The sequence below is a fragment of the Triticum urartu genome, chromosome 7, assembly GCF_003073215.2.
Source record: "Triticum urartu cultivar G1812 chromosome 7, Tu2.1, whole genome shotgun sequence".
Classification (NCBI taxonomy): Eukaryota; Viridiplantae; Streptophyta; class Magnoliopsida; order Poales; family Poaceae; genus Triticum; species Triticum urartu.
This window is the reverse complement of record NC_053028.1, coordinates 433,084,669-433,098,930: the sequence shown is the minus strand read 5'-3', so window position 1 is coordinate 433,098,930 and position 14,262 is coordinate 433,084,669. Positions and strand designations below refer to the sequence as shown.

Sequence of the window (14,262 nt, the reverse complement as noted above, 5' to 3'; positions counted from 1 at the left end):
GAGGGGTTTGGGGGTTTTGAGGGGATTGAGTGGAAGGAAGGAATTCACCCAATCCTCTGAAATCCCCTCCTCTCCAAACCTCCCCAATCCACTTCTACCAAACAAAGCCTTAAGGGTTGAATATATCATCATTTAGATTTACCACATTGACTTCAAGAAACAAGTATAAATCTTCAACGTGCTCAACATATTTGTGGATTAGAAAAACAGAAAAAATACCCTCTCTTTTTAAATCACGATTATTCCCTTTTGATGTAGCTTAGTTTCTAGAGACAAGAAAAAACAAATACTTCATTGCTCTGAATGTGTTTTCACTTGGCGCACAGAATTAGCTCAGTCCCTTGGATCATCTACAGCGGGTCCCCTCTTATCCTCCTTATATGTATCAGAGGACAGCCCGGTCATTGTCCAAGGGAGACAAACAAGTGACACATAAGTTACTTAGGAATTCATATGATTCAAATTCGTGTAATTTTATGGGATGATGACCCTCCGCAGTTTATCCTAGCTGAACTTGTTAATGATGTAACCATGCTTTGATTTGAATAAAGTGTGCCACAAGTTAAAAAAAAACTCCATTGCTCCCATGGTGTTTTTTTTACTTCGTTGGAAACAGTTCGTCACATTATTCAAGACAGTACGGAAAGACTAGATAAACAGTACTGCTTACGTTTTGACGTTATCAGACAGCAAGAAACCAGTCCACATTTTGTATTCACGACATGCCTCTGGGGTTTGGAGGCATAGGACCAGTCCAGGTCCCAGATTACAGCTGAACAACCTGACTCAAAGAAGATAACTCGTTGATCTTAGACATCATGTTCTCGTCTACCTCCAGCCTAGTTGTGAGCTTTGGAAATGAATAAGTGGGCGCAACTGCGGGGGTTGATTCTTGGTCGCTTGACTTGTTTGATGTGCCCATGGAGGAGGAAGCAATCTCCTTCCCAAACAGCTGCGCCATGATATTGAGGCAAGGCTTCAAATCATCCTCACTCTGTGCTTTTGTCAACTTACCAAGCAGCTCGTTTGTTTTCGCGTTTCTCACTGTTTGCTGTTTTATGTTCCACTTCACCAGCTTTGTATGGTCATCTAGATTTTGGTCAGAGGAGTTGTCATCCTCGTAGGCACTGTTCTTCTCTTGCAGTTTCTTCAGCTTCTGGTCCAAGACAGTGGCAATCCTCTCTTTAAAGCCAGCTGCATTTGCACCATCAGATTTTAACCTCACCTTTGCCTCAGAGACCATTATTTCCATCATTTCTTCTGAGGAAGTTGCTTCAGTTTCATGTTCACCAGAAGAATCTTCTTTGAGATAGAATGTTTCCTCCAGCAATCCAATATTCTGTGTGTACCTATCATATGCTTCATTTTCAACATCAATATCTCCTTGCATATGTTCCTTTAGCTTCATAAACCTCCACTTGTTAATGCTTGCAATGTCCTACAACACAAGTACTGCAAGTTATTAACCACGGGAGTATAAAACTACTCTAAATAATCAAACAGGGTGGAACAGCCAACAACCTTCTTGGCAAGGGACTTTCTTGTTCGGATTGAATTCAGAAAATGATGAGGAAGCTTTTGTAGGGAAGACAGCCTCGACGAAGAACTACAAGAAATGACAAGCAAGCATTTGAAATAAGGACCCTTTCTTGCATAAAGATGAATTTTTACTAGTGGGGTTTCTGAAGATTACCCGGTTAAAGGTGAATTGGTTGATGGTTGGTCTGACAAAGGGATAGGAGCTGGTGGTGTCTTCTCTGGCAATGTGTTGTTCTGTTTGAGAACTGCAGTGATAAGTGGAGCAAGAAAAGATTAGTGCCATTTGTCCAAAATAAAGAGTTTAAAGATAAACTACTATTACCTCAGTTCCTAACTGCCAAAACATCATATATTTAGGAACGGAGGTAGTAATATATTTAATGCAGACATGATGCTGCACCAAAACAATGTAAAAGGATGTGCTCCCTCTGTAAACTAAAATGTCTTATATTAGATCACTAATGATCTAAAACGTCTTACTTTAGTTTACAGAGGGAGTAGAAACTAAGATAAATGAAGAGAGGCAGATTTAAATAGTATCATAAATAAAATACCGACAGACATAAGCAAGTGTTCTACCTTAATAACTAGTAAGCCTGCCATGAAAAATGAGGGAGCGTTCTGATCCTAAATTCTCAAGGCCTAAAGCAAAGATCTCTTATAGGCTTGGCTGACTAGACTAGGCCTTTGAAATTGTAAAAAACTTGCTGATGCACTCTTGGCTACAACTGTCGGATTTCGGGTTCCGGCGAACCCTTGAGGTTCGAACATTGGGGTGCGCCGACAGTAGCCCCCGGGCCCAAGGCGCGCCCGGACTTGGCCGTGCAGGGAGGCGGAAGGGCAAGAGCGAAGCGCCGCGGGCCCTAACAGCCTGCGGCCTTGGGCACCGCGTGGCGGTTGACTGGACGTGGGCGGCACTGTTCCCCACGCCCTCCTTATCTTGCGCCATGCTAGGCAGACCCGTAGTTGTACACAGCCGTTCCCTTTTCTGCTGCTCGAGTGCCCTCTGTCCTTCCTTCGCTCGAACTCCGGCTTCTGTTTTCAACCTGATCTCGAACCTTCCTCCCCCCCTTCCCATCGCCATGGCTCCGACGAAGAAGGGGAGAGGGAAGAAACACGTGTCTCCGCCTTACCCGCTGCCGTCGGCGGCCCCCGCCGAGGGCTTGGGCAAGGTCAGCTTGGCTCTGGCCACCATCTTCAATGAATGCGGGAGGACGACGGCCTGGCCCGCGTCCCACTTCTCCATCGACAGGAAAGCCACCGAGGTCTCGTATCTTGCCGACGCCCTGTGGGCGGGTCTGGTTCCTCCCTTTTCTGATTTCTTCAACGTCGTGCTTTCCCACTATCAGATTCACATGATGCATCTGGGTCCTGAATCCATCACCCTCCTTTCGGTCTTCGCCTTTGTTTGCGAAGCTATGGTGAGCATCCCTCCTTCGGTTGCCTTGCTGCGCCACTTCTTCTCGTTGCATCTTGTCGACCCTGCCCAATGCTGGGCTTGCGTGAGCTTCGCTGCCGCGCCTGAGACGGCGGCCTCTGGGATTGACTTCAAGCTCCCCCTGCCCGCGGTTGGGTTCCGCGAGCGGTGGCTGTATGTGGACGCAGGGGTGCCCAGCCCCCTGCTATCGGAGCCGACCTCACCTGCTGTTCCCAATTCGGGCTGGGGCCAGGAGACGCTCGAGAGCCCTCGGCTCGTCTTCGTCTGGCGCCGCTTCGCGCTCTTGAGGTCGCTTGGCGTGACAGCGCCCAAGGTGGTGAAGGAGTTCCTGCTATGCCGCGTTGCTCCTCTTCAACGCCACTCTCGCCGGATGTGGGCCTTCCGTGGGCGCGAGGATCGTATGAGACTCCAGGAAGAGGACCTGGCTCCTGAGGTGCTGAGGACAGCGCTCTTGACCCTGGCTGGGGACCCCAACCCCGGCAGCGTCCAGCAGGGAGGGGCCTTGTTGTACCTCTGCCAGAGCAGGGGCGACTTTGTGAACCAGATGCCCGTCTTTGATGAGTGGGGGCCGCGCCCCGCCGGCCTTCAGGGGCCTCACGAGAACCCAGTGGTGGTGACTGCCCTTCCAGTCGGCCAAGGCGACTCGTCCTCGAGTGGCGGAGCAGGAAGGCACGAGGCGCCAGAGGCCGAGGGGGCTCCCGGCGCGGTGACAGCGCCGGGCGAGGCTCATGAGGAAGCAGCTCTTGGGGCCCGTGCCGCTGAGGCTGAGGATGACGAGCAGCTGCCCTCAATGCCTGCAACTGGGGCCCCTGAGGCTCCAGCTGCGTCTCTTGGGGAGGTGATTGGCAGCGCACAGCAGACAGGCGTCCCTGCCGCAGATCGCCTTGACGCTCCGTCTTCGTCGCAGGTTGATCCATGCGCCCAACTCTTGGGCCGCTTCCGCGTGAACTTCGAGGCTCTCCGAAAGAGAAGGGAGACCCTGGGCGACGATTACCCTTGTCGCCTGCTGAAGCGTAGGAAGTACTTCGCCACTGATGAGTAAGTTTTCTCCTTTCCCAGCCCTGATCCTTCTGTTGCTCTTACTGACTCTTGCTCCGCAGGCCCCTTCCAGCCGAGCTTGCGGAGACGGCTGAGGAGCCGTCCCTCTTGACTTCGCCCCCTCCACCGTCCTCAAGCGCTCCAAGCAGTGGAGCCCTTGTGGTGAGGGCGACTGACGAGGCGAACCATCCCGAGGCGTATCGTGGCCCCGCGCACCTCGCGATCCTTCGCGGGCCTTCTCGTGGCATAGCCAGCCTGTCATGGGCTTCTCGCCTGGTCGTGGACTGCGATTGGCCGAGGCGCTTCCTGCGCTCTTCTCCTGAGGACGGGCTGGCTCCAGGCCGGGCTTCTGACGCGACGTGCCCGGCCGTCGCGAGGGTGCCAGCCCCCAGCCCGGAGGGGGAGTGCTGACTCACGGCCCCCGACGCTTGCTTGGGGCAGATGATGGTGTGGAAGACGTGCTCGAGCGCGTTCGGGAGCGTCGCGCTCTCCGCCAAGGATTCCTTCGAAGGGCGACTGACGCAGTGAGCCTGCTTGGTGAGGAGCTTGCTGATGAAGACGCGCGCCTTAAGGCCGAGGGCCTGCGCCTAGCTGCAGAGAGGCGTGAGCTGGAGGGCGCCATCGCCTTTGCGCGCCGTCAGCGTGATCTTGATGAAGCAGACCAAGGCGTCGTTGGTGGCCTCTCGGGAGGCCCGGTCTTGGGCCGCTGAGGAGGCTCGGGAAGTTGACCGGCGGCGAACGGCTGCGGAGGAGCGGGCTCGGGAGCTTCTGGCCTGGTGCCACTCGCTGGAGGAGCAGGTGGAGCTGCGCGAGGCAGCCCTCGCGTCGATGAAGGTGGCCTCTGGCGACTCAGCAGAGCTCCAGAAGCGTGAGGAGACGCTGACGCTGGAAGCCGCCGAACGTACCCGCGAGTACGAGCGTCTGGAGACGAGGGAGCGCTTGGTGACGCAGGCGGAGGATGATGTTGCTGCACAGGAAGCCCGCGTCCTGGAGAAGGTCGGACGTCGAGTGGCGATGGCGCATTTGAACCTCGAGCACGAGTTCAAAGAGAAGCTGGGATTGATCCGGGCCGAAGCTGAAGGCAGGACTGCTGCCTTGAGGGCCAAGCTGGAGGAGGTGACGCGGCGGGCCGATGCTTTCCGGGCCGCCCTTGAGGTGGCGCAAGGTGAGTTAACCACTTCCCAGGCCGAGGTGCTCCTTCTTCGCCAGCGGGTGGAGGAGGCTGAGGCTGTCGCGCGCCAGAATGCGGACGAGATACGTCAGCGGCGGATCCTGGAGCACGAACACGGCCCCATGCTCACCACGCTCCGGGAGAGAGCCAATGCGGCCTTGGGCAACATCTGCGAGGAGGCCGTCAGCGAGCCGCACGCAGTCAACTATGCTGGCAATCTTCAGTTCTTCACTGACGTGGTGACGCAGCTGGAGGCGCAGTCGACCAGGGCTGACAGGTTGGTGGAGGAGAGGAGCCGCGCCCTGCTCAGGCACGCCTTTTCTCGCGTCTTCAGCCACCTCTGAAACATGGATCCCTACTTTGATTTTGACGCCGTCATCGCCCCAGTCCCCCAGGCCGTCCGAGGCGAGCTGGCGCACTGGGTGGAAGACAATGTGGACGCTCTTGTCAGGGCCTTCGCCTCGGACAACGACGACGTGATCGTGGCGGCTGACAAGGGCGGCGTGATGGACGGCTCTGACGCCGTTAGCGGCAACGCGGACAGCGATGGCGAGTTCAGCGACGCCAGCAACGGTTCTGGTGGTGCTCCTGAGGACGCATTGGGGGATCCATCCGACTGATTGTGCATCGTTTCTGCTTCCTTACCCTGCATGAATAGAACTCAGATTTCGACCTGATAGCTGTGAGAGCATTTTGGAGGGGGAGCCCCTCATGTAAAACTTGTGTTTATCGTATCAGTAGAAGCTACATCGCCCATGCACCCGCGCCAAGTGGCTGGCTTAAGCGACGCGCTGGTCGGCTAGTTTACGTTTGTTCCGTGCTGGCCCTGAGGCAGCCAGCGGGGGTTGTGATGTCCTGATTGTCCCCTAATTGAATTCCGTAGGATCTGCAGTAAAACATCCTCCTGAGAGGACGCGGCGGCGGCAGTCTGGGCTGCGCGCAAGCTAGGCCTGACCCGGCTCGTGAGGGGCTCGCGAGGAGAGGCGGCTGAGGCGAAGTGGTAACCAAAACGCAAGAAATTGCTCGAACGAGACTAAGCACCCCTTCCCCAAACACACGCAAATCTCAAATTCAAATCCAACTTGAATTCAGCGGGGGAAAGCGACAACCAAGGGGAAGAGCAACGAAAGCAAACAAAAGGCCGCGTCCGGCACCTAGTCTAGTCTTGGACGTCTTCTCACCAGCACGGAGCTAAGTGCTGCCACTGGGCATGGGAGGGAGCCCCAGGGCCTGAGGCCGGCACGCATGAGACTCTGGGGCATGTACAGCCCCACTCATTATTACGTGAGTGTCACGGGGCGGCGAGCTTCATAGGCACTGGGCCTTCTTCACAGGTACTGGCCTTGCTTCATATCGCCAGATGAGGGCCCCGCCTTGCGCCACACTCTAGTGCCATCAACGACGACCGGAAACCAGGACGCCGCCGATGGGGTAGAGCGGTCGCCAGCGGTTCCCCCGACGACCACGGGTCCTCCGCCGGGGGCAGGCCTTGGGGCACCTCCCCAGCGGAGGGCCTACCTCCTAAGAACACCTTGCTCCGAACACCGCCGTGGTGATGTCGAATCCCTGCCCCTCTCCTACAACCCCCTGCGCCCTCCTCCTGAGGGGTAGGAGACTGTGGGAGCGGGGCAGCTGCCCGTTGTGGCAACCTGCACCTCCTGCGATCCATGGTTAGCGTATGCCTGCTGAAGAATTAGTGGTACCCGATAATCGTTGCCTCCAGCGTGCCCAGTGGGACCGTCCTGAGACTCCTGGAAGGGCTCAGCTTCTGGCGCCTCGTCCCCCCAGCTTGGGCTGAGGAGCGAGCCTTGTTCGCCCTCGTATGGGTGTCCTTGGTCCATCATATGGGGCACGTACTCCTCTGGCGCCATCATCCCGAAGCCCACGCCGTAGTGCTCTGCGTGCCACGCGGTCCTGCCTGACGCGCCTACCGTGGGTTGGCAGCGCGGCTGTCCACTGGGGCCGCGGGTCGCGTCGAGTCCTTCGCGGATCAGGAGCGGGGGCAGCGCCGCCGCCGGTCCGGTGCTGACAGCCTCGCTGGTGTTGGAGTAGCCTTGGAGCCCACGAGCGCGTGCGGGGCCCCCGCGCGGGCCGCCCTGAGTTGGAGATGGGAGCTAGGTGCAGAAGGGGTGAGCCCCGAGGCGGCGAAGCCCAGGAGCTCTGCCATCCGCTCCAGCAGCACGTCGCGGCCGCCCTCCAGCAGTCTGCACTGCAGCAGCTCTCGGGCCACTGTGAGCGCGGCCCTCGAGTTCGCTTGCTCCCGGCGGGTGTACGGTGTCGTGGTCGCAGCGTGATTGGAGGCCCTTGCTGCCGACCGCGCCTGCCGCGGTGTGAGAGCTGTCGAAGCCTGTCCGCGTCGCCCGCGGCCCGCAGCGCCCTGCGGACCGCGAGCTGCCTGGGGCACGGGGTCGCCCGAGGCGAGCGGCTCTGCGCGGGCGGGCCATGCCGCCCATGGGTCTAGGTTGCCCTCCTGGTCGCCGGGCATGGTGATGACGACGCGACGGGGCACGAAGTGGTGGAAGACGAATTCTGGCGCACCCCTACCTGGCGCGCCAAATGTCGGATTTCGGGTTCCGGGAGACCTTTAAGGTTCGAACACTGGGGTGCGCGCGGAGATTTCGCCTCCTACCTACCTGCACCCCTCCGCCATGCTAGGATCTAAAACTAAGGAAAGAACAACACAAGAGACGCAGGGTTTATACTGGTTCGGGCCACCGTTGTGGTGTAATATCCTACTCCAGTGTGTGGTGTGGTGGATTGCCTCTTGGGTTGATGATGATGAACAATACAAGGAAGAACAACCTCGCAAGGGTCTGTTCTTGGCTAGGGCGATGAACTGCTCAGAGGAGTTCAGTCACCTTTTTCTCTCTCTCTCTCTAGCCAATCGACCGAACCTCCTCTCTCTCTAGAGCCCTTTTCTTGGTGGGTGGCTGGTCCTATTTATCCTCTTCCCAAATATCGAGCGGGAAGGGAGCCAACATTGGCGGGCTAATTTGAAGGAGACAGCAAGTATCAGCTATCCTGACAAAAGTAGTCTTCGCCTGCGCAAAGCTCTGGTGATGACGCCGTTTTGGGCTCCACGATGACCTCCGTCTCGTAGTCCTCCTGGTTTTGATCTCGTTGCACCGAAATGGCAACCTTTGCCTGATGCCTCCGTACTCCGCGGCTGCGCTTGCCTCCTTTGCACCAAAGAGGAAAGGAGGACGCTGCGCGGGCTGGCACCCGCCTGGCGCCCTGAGTCGTCATGGCTTGCGTCACGGGCACCTCATGAGGTACCTCGCCTTGATCTCTCCGCCTCCTCGTGAACCAGCCTGACGAGGCCGTGCCTGAGGAAGCTCCGCGTCGTCCGCCCCGCGAGGCTTGGCCCCTCGCGAGGGTCTTGGGTTTGTGTTGATGAAGATGGACCGTGCTGGGCCCCCCTTTGAGCCACGCCGCAGGCAGGCAAGTCTGGGAACCCCCGTTCCCAGAACGCCGACAACAACTTTTTTATCTATGGAATGGGGGAAGATCATTCACTCTCCATCTCTATTAGCACCTTCTCTCCAATACAATCGCACCTTTCTAGTAAGATTCATGCAAGAGCCTCAGGACTTATCTTTTTTCATCTTAACCCTCCTCTTCCTCTATCCTTCATTAGATCAAGAAGGGCATTGCTCCTGTTCTGGTTCCACTATATACTAATGCAAGGCCAGATCAGTAACCTGAGCAAAGTGAGACTTCTATTATGATATTGATACCAAATGCCTTTCCTACCAAGTTTGAGAGAGACTCAAACATAACCTCAGTTTTTGACCAAACAAATGGACACTCGGAAGTTGCCCATTGCCATCAAGTGTAAAATAACAAAACATCATCCCCGGTTAAAATGAATTGGCTAATAATGGCTAGCTAGCCTAGCTAAGATAGAGCGAGCTGACTTGGCTACTGAACCACACAAATTGTGAACTATGACCATCAAACAAGGGAGGCTAAATGGTGAAGAAGCAGCTAGCCCAGCTAAGATACAGTCATACGCTGCATATTAGCTAAGCATCCGAACAAAACCTGAACTATGACCATCAAACAGGTGTGGCTAAATGACGAGAGAGGCTAAGGGTGTGTTTGGTTTACAACCTATACTGATCACACCAAAAAAATAGCTTTCCCGTATGATTTGGCTGCCGTGTGGCCTGAGGCCAAAACTTTGGCTCGCCCATCGCTCCCTGGACGTCCCCGTGCTATTTTCGCCAATTGTTGGTGCACAGAGGGCACGGAAAAAGCTCGCGAAAAGCCGGCGAGTGTGAATACGTTTGGTGCTGTTAAAAAGGCAGGCAGATTATCCTGCTAAATTAAAGCTAACTGAATCCAAAGCGCCACGCGCTCACGCACATCTTACCTGATTAAATTGCTTGGCTGTTTCCTCCTATAATTAACTGCAGCTTCTTTGCATGAGACTCGCTCCATGCCGTGCATGCCCAATTTTACTAACACGTGTATTGGCTGCATGCTTCGCAGCTTCGGAGGCTCCTCCCCTCTTAATTGATGTAATTTGTTTCCTACTTGCGCTTTTAATGCCGTGGACTTGGCCGGCTGACCCTATAATCATTTATGCGCCTCACTTTTTTAAAACCAAGCACTAATCAATCCAAGTTGCCAAACTTATCCTAACTCCAAATGGATGCCTAGCAATTTTGCCAAAATCTTGGCAGGTACAATGGCTATAATCTAAACAACAACTTACCAAATTTTTGGTTGGGCTGGTTGAGGCTCAAACCGAACACACCCGAAAACCAAAAGGAGGTCGCCATTGGGAAATTATTCCAGGCAGGCTGGGCTAAATTAGTGGCAATGCATATACTTGGAAATCTGCTAACTGCTCATCATCCTCACCGTGTGGTGGATGTGGAAGACGTGCAACGCCAAACAACCCACACTCACTTGTCTAACTCAGATCACCAGAGACGAGGCTTGTTCGCGGGCTCGCGCTGGAGCCACTGCTTTGGTTAACATGATCCCCGAGACGTAGCCATTTCCTCGCCTTGTGACCATTAGTGCTGCTCCCCGTGTCACATATGCTCAATGCTCATGTGCACGTGGAATATATGGTTGTCATGTATTGAACCTTTCTCCTATAATTAACTGCAGTTCTTTTGCATGAGACTTGCTCCATTCCGTGCATGCCCAATTTTACCAACACGTGTATTGGCTGCATGCTTCGGAGGCCTCCTCCCCTCTTAATTGATGTGATTTGTTTCCTACTTGCGCTTTCATGCCGTGGACTTGGCCGGCTGACCCTATAATCCTTTATGTGCCTCACTTTTTAAAACCAAACACTAATCAACCCAAGTTGCCAAATTTATGCTAACTCCAAATGGGTGCCTAGCAATTTTGCCAAATCTTGGCAGGTACAATGGCTATAATCCAAAAAACAACTTACCAAATTTTTGGTTGGGCTGGTTGGGGCTCAAACCAAACACACCCGAAAACCAAAAGGAGGTCGCCATTGGGAAATTATTCCAGGCAGGCTGGGCTAAATTAGTGACTGTGCATATACTTGGAAAGCAGCTAACTGCTCGTCATCCTCACCGAGTGGTGGCTGTGAAACACGTGCAACGCCGAACAACCCACACTCACACGAGGCTTGTTCATGGGCTCGCGCTGGAGCCACTGCTTTGGTTAACATGATCCCGTGAGGTAGCCATTTCCTCGCCTTGTGGCCATTAGCGCTGCTCCCCATGTCATATATGCTCAATGCTCATGTGCACGTGGAGTATTTGGTTGTCATGTATTGAACCTTTCTCCTATAATTAACTGCAGTTCTTTTGCGTGAGACTCGCTCCATGCCGTGCATGCCCAATTTTAACAACACGTGTATTGGCTGCATGCTTCACAGCTTCGGAGGCCTCCTCCCCTCCTAATTGATGTGATTTATTTCCTACTTGCGCTTTTAATGCCATGGACTTGGCCGGCTGGACCTATAATCCTTTATGTGCCTCACTTTTTAAAACCAAGCACTAATCAATCCAAGTTGCCAAACTTATGCGAACCCCAAATGGATGCCTAGCAATTTTGCCAAAATCTTGGCAGGTATAATGGCTATAATCCAAACAACAACTTACCAAATTTTTTGTCATGCCAAAATTTTAGTTGGGCTAGTTGGGGCTCAAACCAAACACACCCGAAAACCAAAAGGAGGTCGCCATTGGGAAATTTTGCAGGCACGCTGGGCTAAATTACTGACGGTGCATATACTTGGAAAGCAGCTAACTGGTCATCATCCTCATCGCGTGGTGGCTGCGGAAGACGTGCAACGCCGAACAACCCACACTCACCTGTCTAACTCAGATCACCAGAGACGAGGCTTGTTCGTGGGCTCGCGCTGGAGTCACTGCTTTGGTTAACATAATCCCCGAGACGTAGCCATTTCCTCGCCTTGTGGCCGTTAGGGCTGCCCCCCGTGTCACATATACTCAATGCTCATGTGCATGTGGCATATTTGGTTATGTGTTGAACCTCTCTCTCCCCCCACCCCCACCCCCTCAATGAAATGGTATGCAAATCTTTGTGTATTCGCGAAAAAAACTGCTCCGGTGTGGCTAACAAAAAAAAATGCAACTTATCGTTGAAGATAAAATCTATTATCAGCAGCAGCGTTAGTGGCATTATTAGGCATACCATGAATGTGGCAAGGGTTCTGAGCTTTGTAGCAGCAGCTCTTGCAACACTGGAACGGGCACCTGAAAAGCCAACCAATGCACAAATTTCACGAACCCAGACAGATACAGAGATAAGCACCAGCGCGAGAAACAAATCCTGCCTAAGAAGCTTGAGAAGTCCTGGTCCCCTTACCGGGAGCGGGCGACGTTGCCGCACTGGATGCACTTAGGTTTGTTGAGGCCGCGGAGGTTGGGCTTGGGCATGTCGAATCCGGCGACGGGGGGCGGCTTCTGCGGCGTTCCATTGCCATTGGATACCACGGGGGAAGGGGCCGGAGGAGGAGCGGAGGAGTCGCTCGCCGCCTTGCCGCTGGAGGCCGGAGACGACGCGGCCATCGAACCCTGGATTGCGCGACGGTAAGGTCCGCGTAGGCGGTGGAAGGCGTCGGTTCCGTCGAGGTGTCAGCGGCGTCTCCGGCGAGACGTCGCTGGTGGAACCGGGCTCAAATTAGATGCGGCTCGCGGCTAGGGTTTCAGCTGATTGGGGATTTTGCGGTTTTTGCGAAACGGTCTTTCGACTATTGTGATATCGCAAAACTACTCACTCACCCGTTCAAATAAAAAGAAACCTATAAATTCCCTCTATAACCATGACAATAAAATAGATATTATCACATTTTTTGCAAAACTTTCAATCTATTCATCTTCAAGAATAAAAATGGCAGTACAGCGAACAGCCGAAATAATAAAAATTACATCCAGATTTATAGACCACCTAGCGACGACTACAAGTACTGAAGTGAGCCGAAGGCGCGCCCGTCGTCGTCCCTCCCTCGCTGAAGCCGGGCAAAACTTATTATATTAGACGGTTGTGAATTCGTCGTGCTAAGATTTTATAGGACCAACACAACATAACAGAATCCGCCGCCATTAAAGAATAGCGTAGATCGAAAGGATCCAACCTGAAGACACATGAACATAGACGAACTACGACTAGATCCGAGCAAATCCACCAATGATGGATACCCCAGAGACACACCTCCACACGCACATCGATGATACTAAACACACCACTAAGACACACTTCCTTCAAGTAAGTTCTCATCGGTGCAAAAAGCAATAAAAATTGCTCCTAAATATGTATGATATTTTATTATAAGGGGAAATAAACATTGTATGAGCTTGTGATGATAAAAAAAAAAGACGGGCTGCATAATAAAGGTTGCTATCATAAAGGGCAATATAACGTGACGTTCCTTTGCATTAAGGCTTGCACATCCAAAAATAAAAAGCACATGGCAACCTCTTCTTTCCTCTACGAAGGGACTATCTTTTATTTTTATGTATTTACTTTTATGCAAGAGTCGATAATATTTCTTCTCATTTCAACCTCAATTATTCTCTAGTTGGCAAGTACCATGTGGTGGGGAAAATCCAAGCACATATGGTCATTTAAATATATTTGATCATGAATTATTATTGTTGACAACTATCTATATGATAAATAAGTTGGGAGGCGAAACATTAAGCCCCTATCTTTCTCTGTGTTCGATGGATGCTATTTATTCTAAAAATGTGCTTTGAGTGAGCAATCATGGAAGACTATATTGAGTATGTGAAATTTGCTAAATCAAAGTTCTTAAATAGACTCTTCCTGAAAATAAGATGAATTGCAATTGTTTGATGACTGAAAACATAGTTTGTTAGTTTTCAAGAAACTTTATGGTCTATACTTTAACTTGTGAATAGCTTGCTACTGATCATGAGAAGTTTTATGAGATAAGCTACTGTTTTATGATATATAATGATGCTAAAAAAAATGTTTGGAACTATCATTGATCAAACTTGTGCACTTGCTAGCATTCACATTTCATAAATTATTTCTTTTATCATTTATCTACTCGAGGACGAGTAGGAATTAAGCTTGAGGATGTTGATACATCTCTAACGTATCTATAATTTATGAAGTATTCAGGCCATGTTTACAACAATTTTATATGGTTTTAGTATGATTTGATTAAAACTAACCCGGACTGACGTTGTTTTCAACAGAACTACCGTGGTGTCATTTTTTGTGCAGAGATAAAAGTACTCGGAATGGGCAGAAAATTTGCGGTGATTTTTATGGACAAAAAGAGACCCCTGAAGCTTCAAGGAAAGGCCAGAAGAGCCACGAAGGCACGACAAGCCTGGGGGTGCGCCCACCCCCCTAGGGCGCGCTCCTCGAGCTTGTCGCTGCCTCATGGACCCCTTAACGTGAAATCGACGCCAAAATTTTTTATAAATATCCAAACCCCTAAAAAACCCTAGATGAGAAGTTTCGTCGCCGCAAGCCTCTGTATCCACGAAAACTCAATCGGGACCCCGTTCTGGCACCCCGCCGGAGGGGCAAATCATCACCGGAGGCCATCTTCATCATCCAGGCGGTCTCCATGACAAGG

At 52.4% G+C, this 14,262-nt stretch overlaps 1 protein-coding gene across 1 annotated transcript; it reads right to left on the bottom strand.

Moving 5' to 3' along the window:
- Positions 1-562: 562 nt before the first annotated feature.
- On the bottom strand, positions 563-12,386 carry LOC125520139. Its single transcript, XM_048684967.1, has 5 exons — positions 12,015-12,386; positions 11,841-11,902; positions 1,694-1,784; positions 1,522-1,606; positions 563-1,438 (listed from the first exon to the last, which is right to left on the bottom strand). Exons 1-5 carry the CDS (start codon positions 12,215-12,217, stop codon positions 767-769), a joined length of 1,113 nt encoding a protein of 370 aa, XP_048540924.1. The 5' UTR covers positions 12,218-12,386; the 3' UTR covers positions 563-766.
- Between the last annotated feature and the right edge of the window lie 1,876 nt (positions 12,387-14,262).

Bases quoted from the DNA above. Each gene is read 5' to 3' on its own strand.
- LOC125520139 (XM_048684967.1), bottom strand. From the start codon at position 12,217: ATGGCCGCGTCGTCTCCGGCCTCCAGCGGCAAGGCGGCGAGCGACTCC. The intron at 1,785-11,840 runs GTATGCCTAATA...TTATCACTGCAG, and splicing joins GAACCCTTGCCACATTCATG to TTCTCAAACAGAACAACACA. The intron at 1,439-1,521 runs GTTGTTGGCTGT...CTTGTGTTGTAG, and splicing joins GAAAGTCCCTTGCCAAGAAG to GACATTGCAAGCATTAACAA.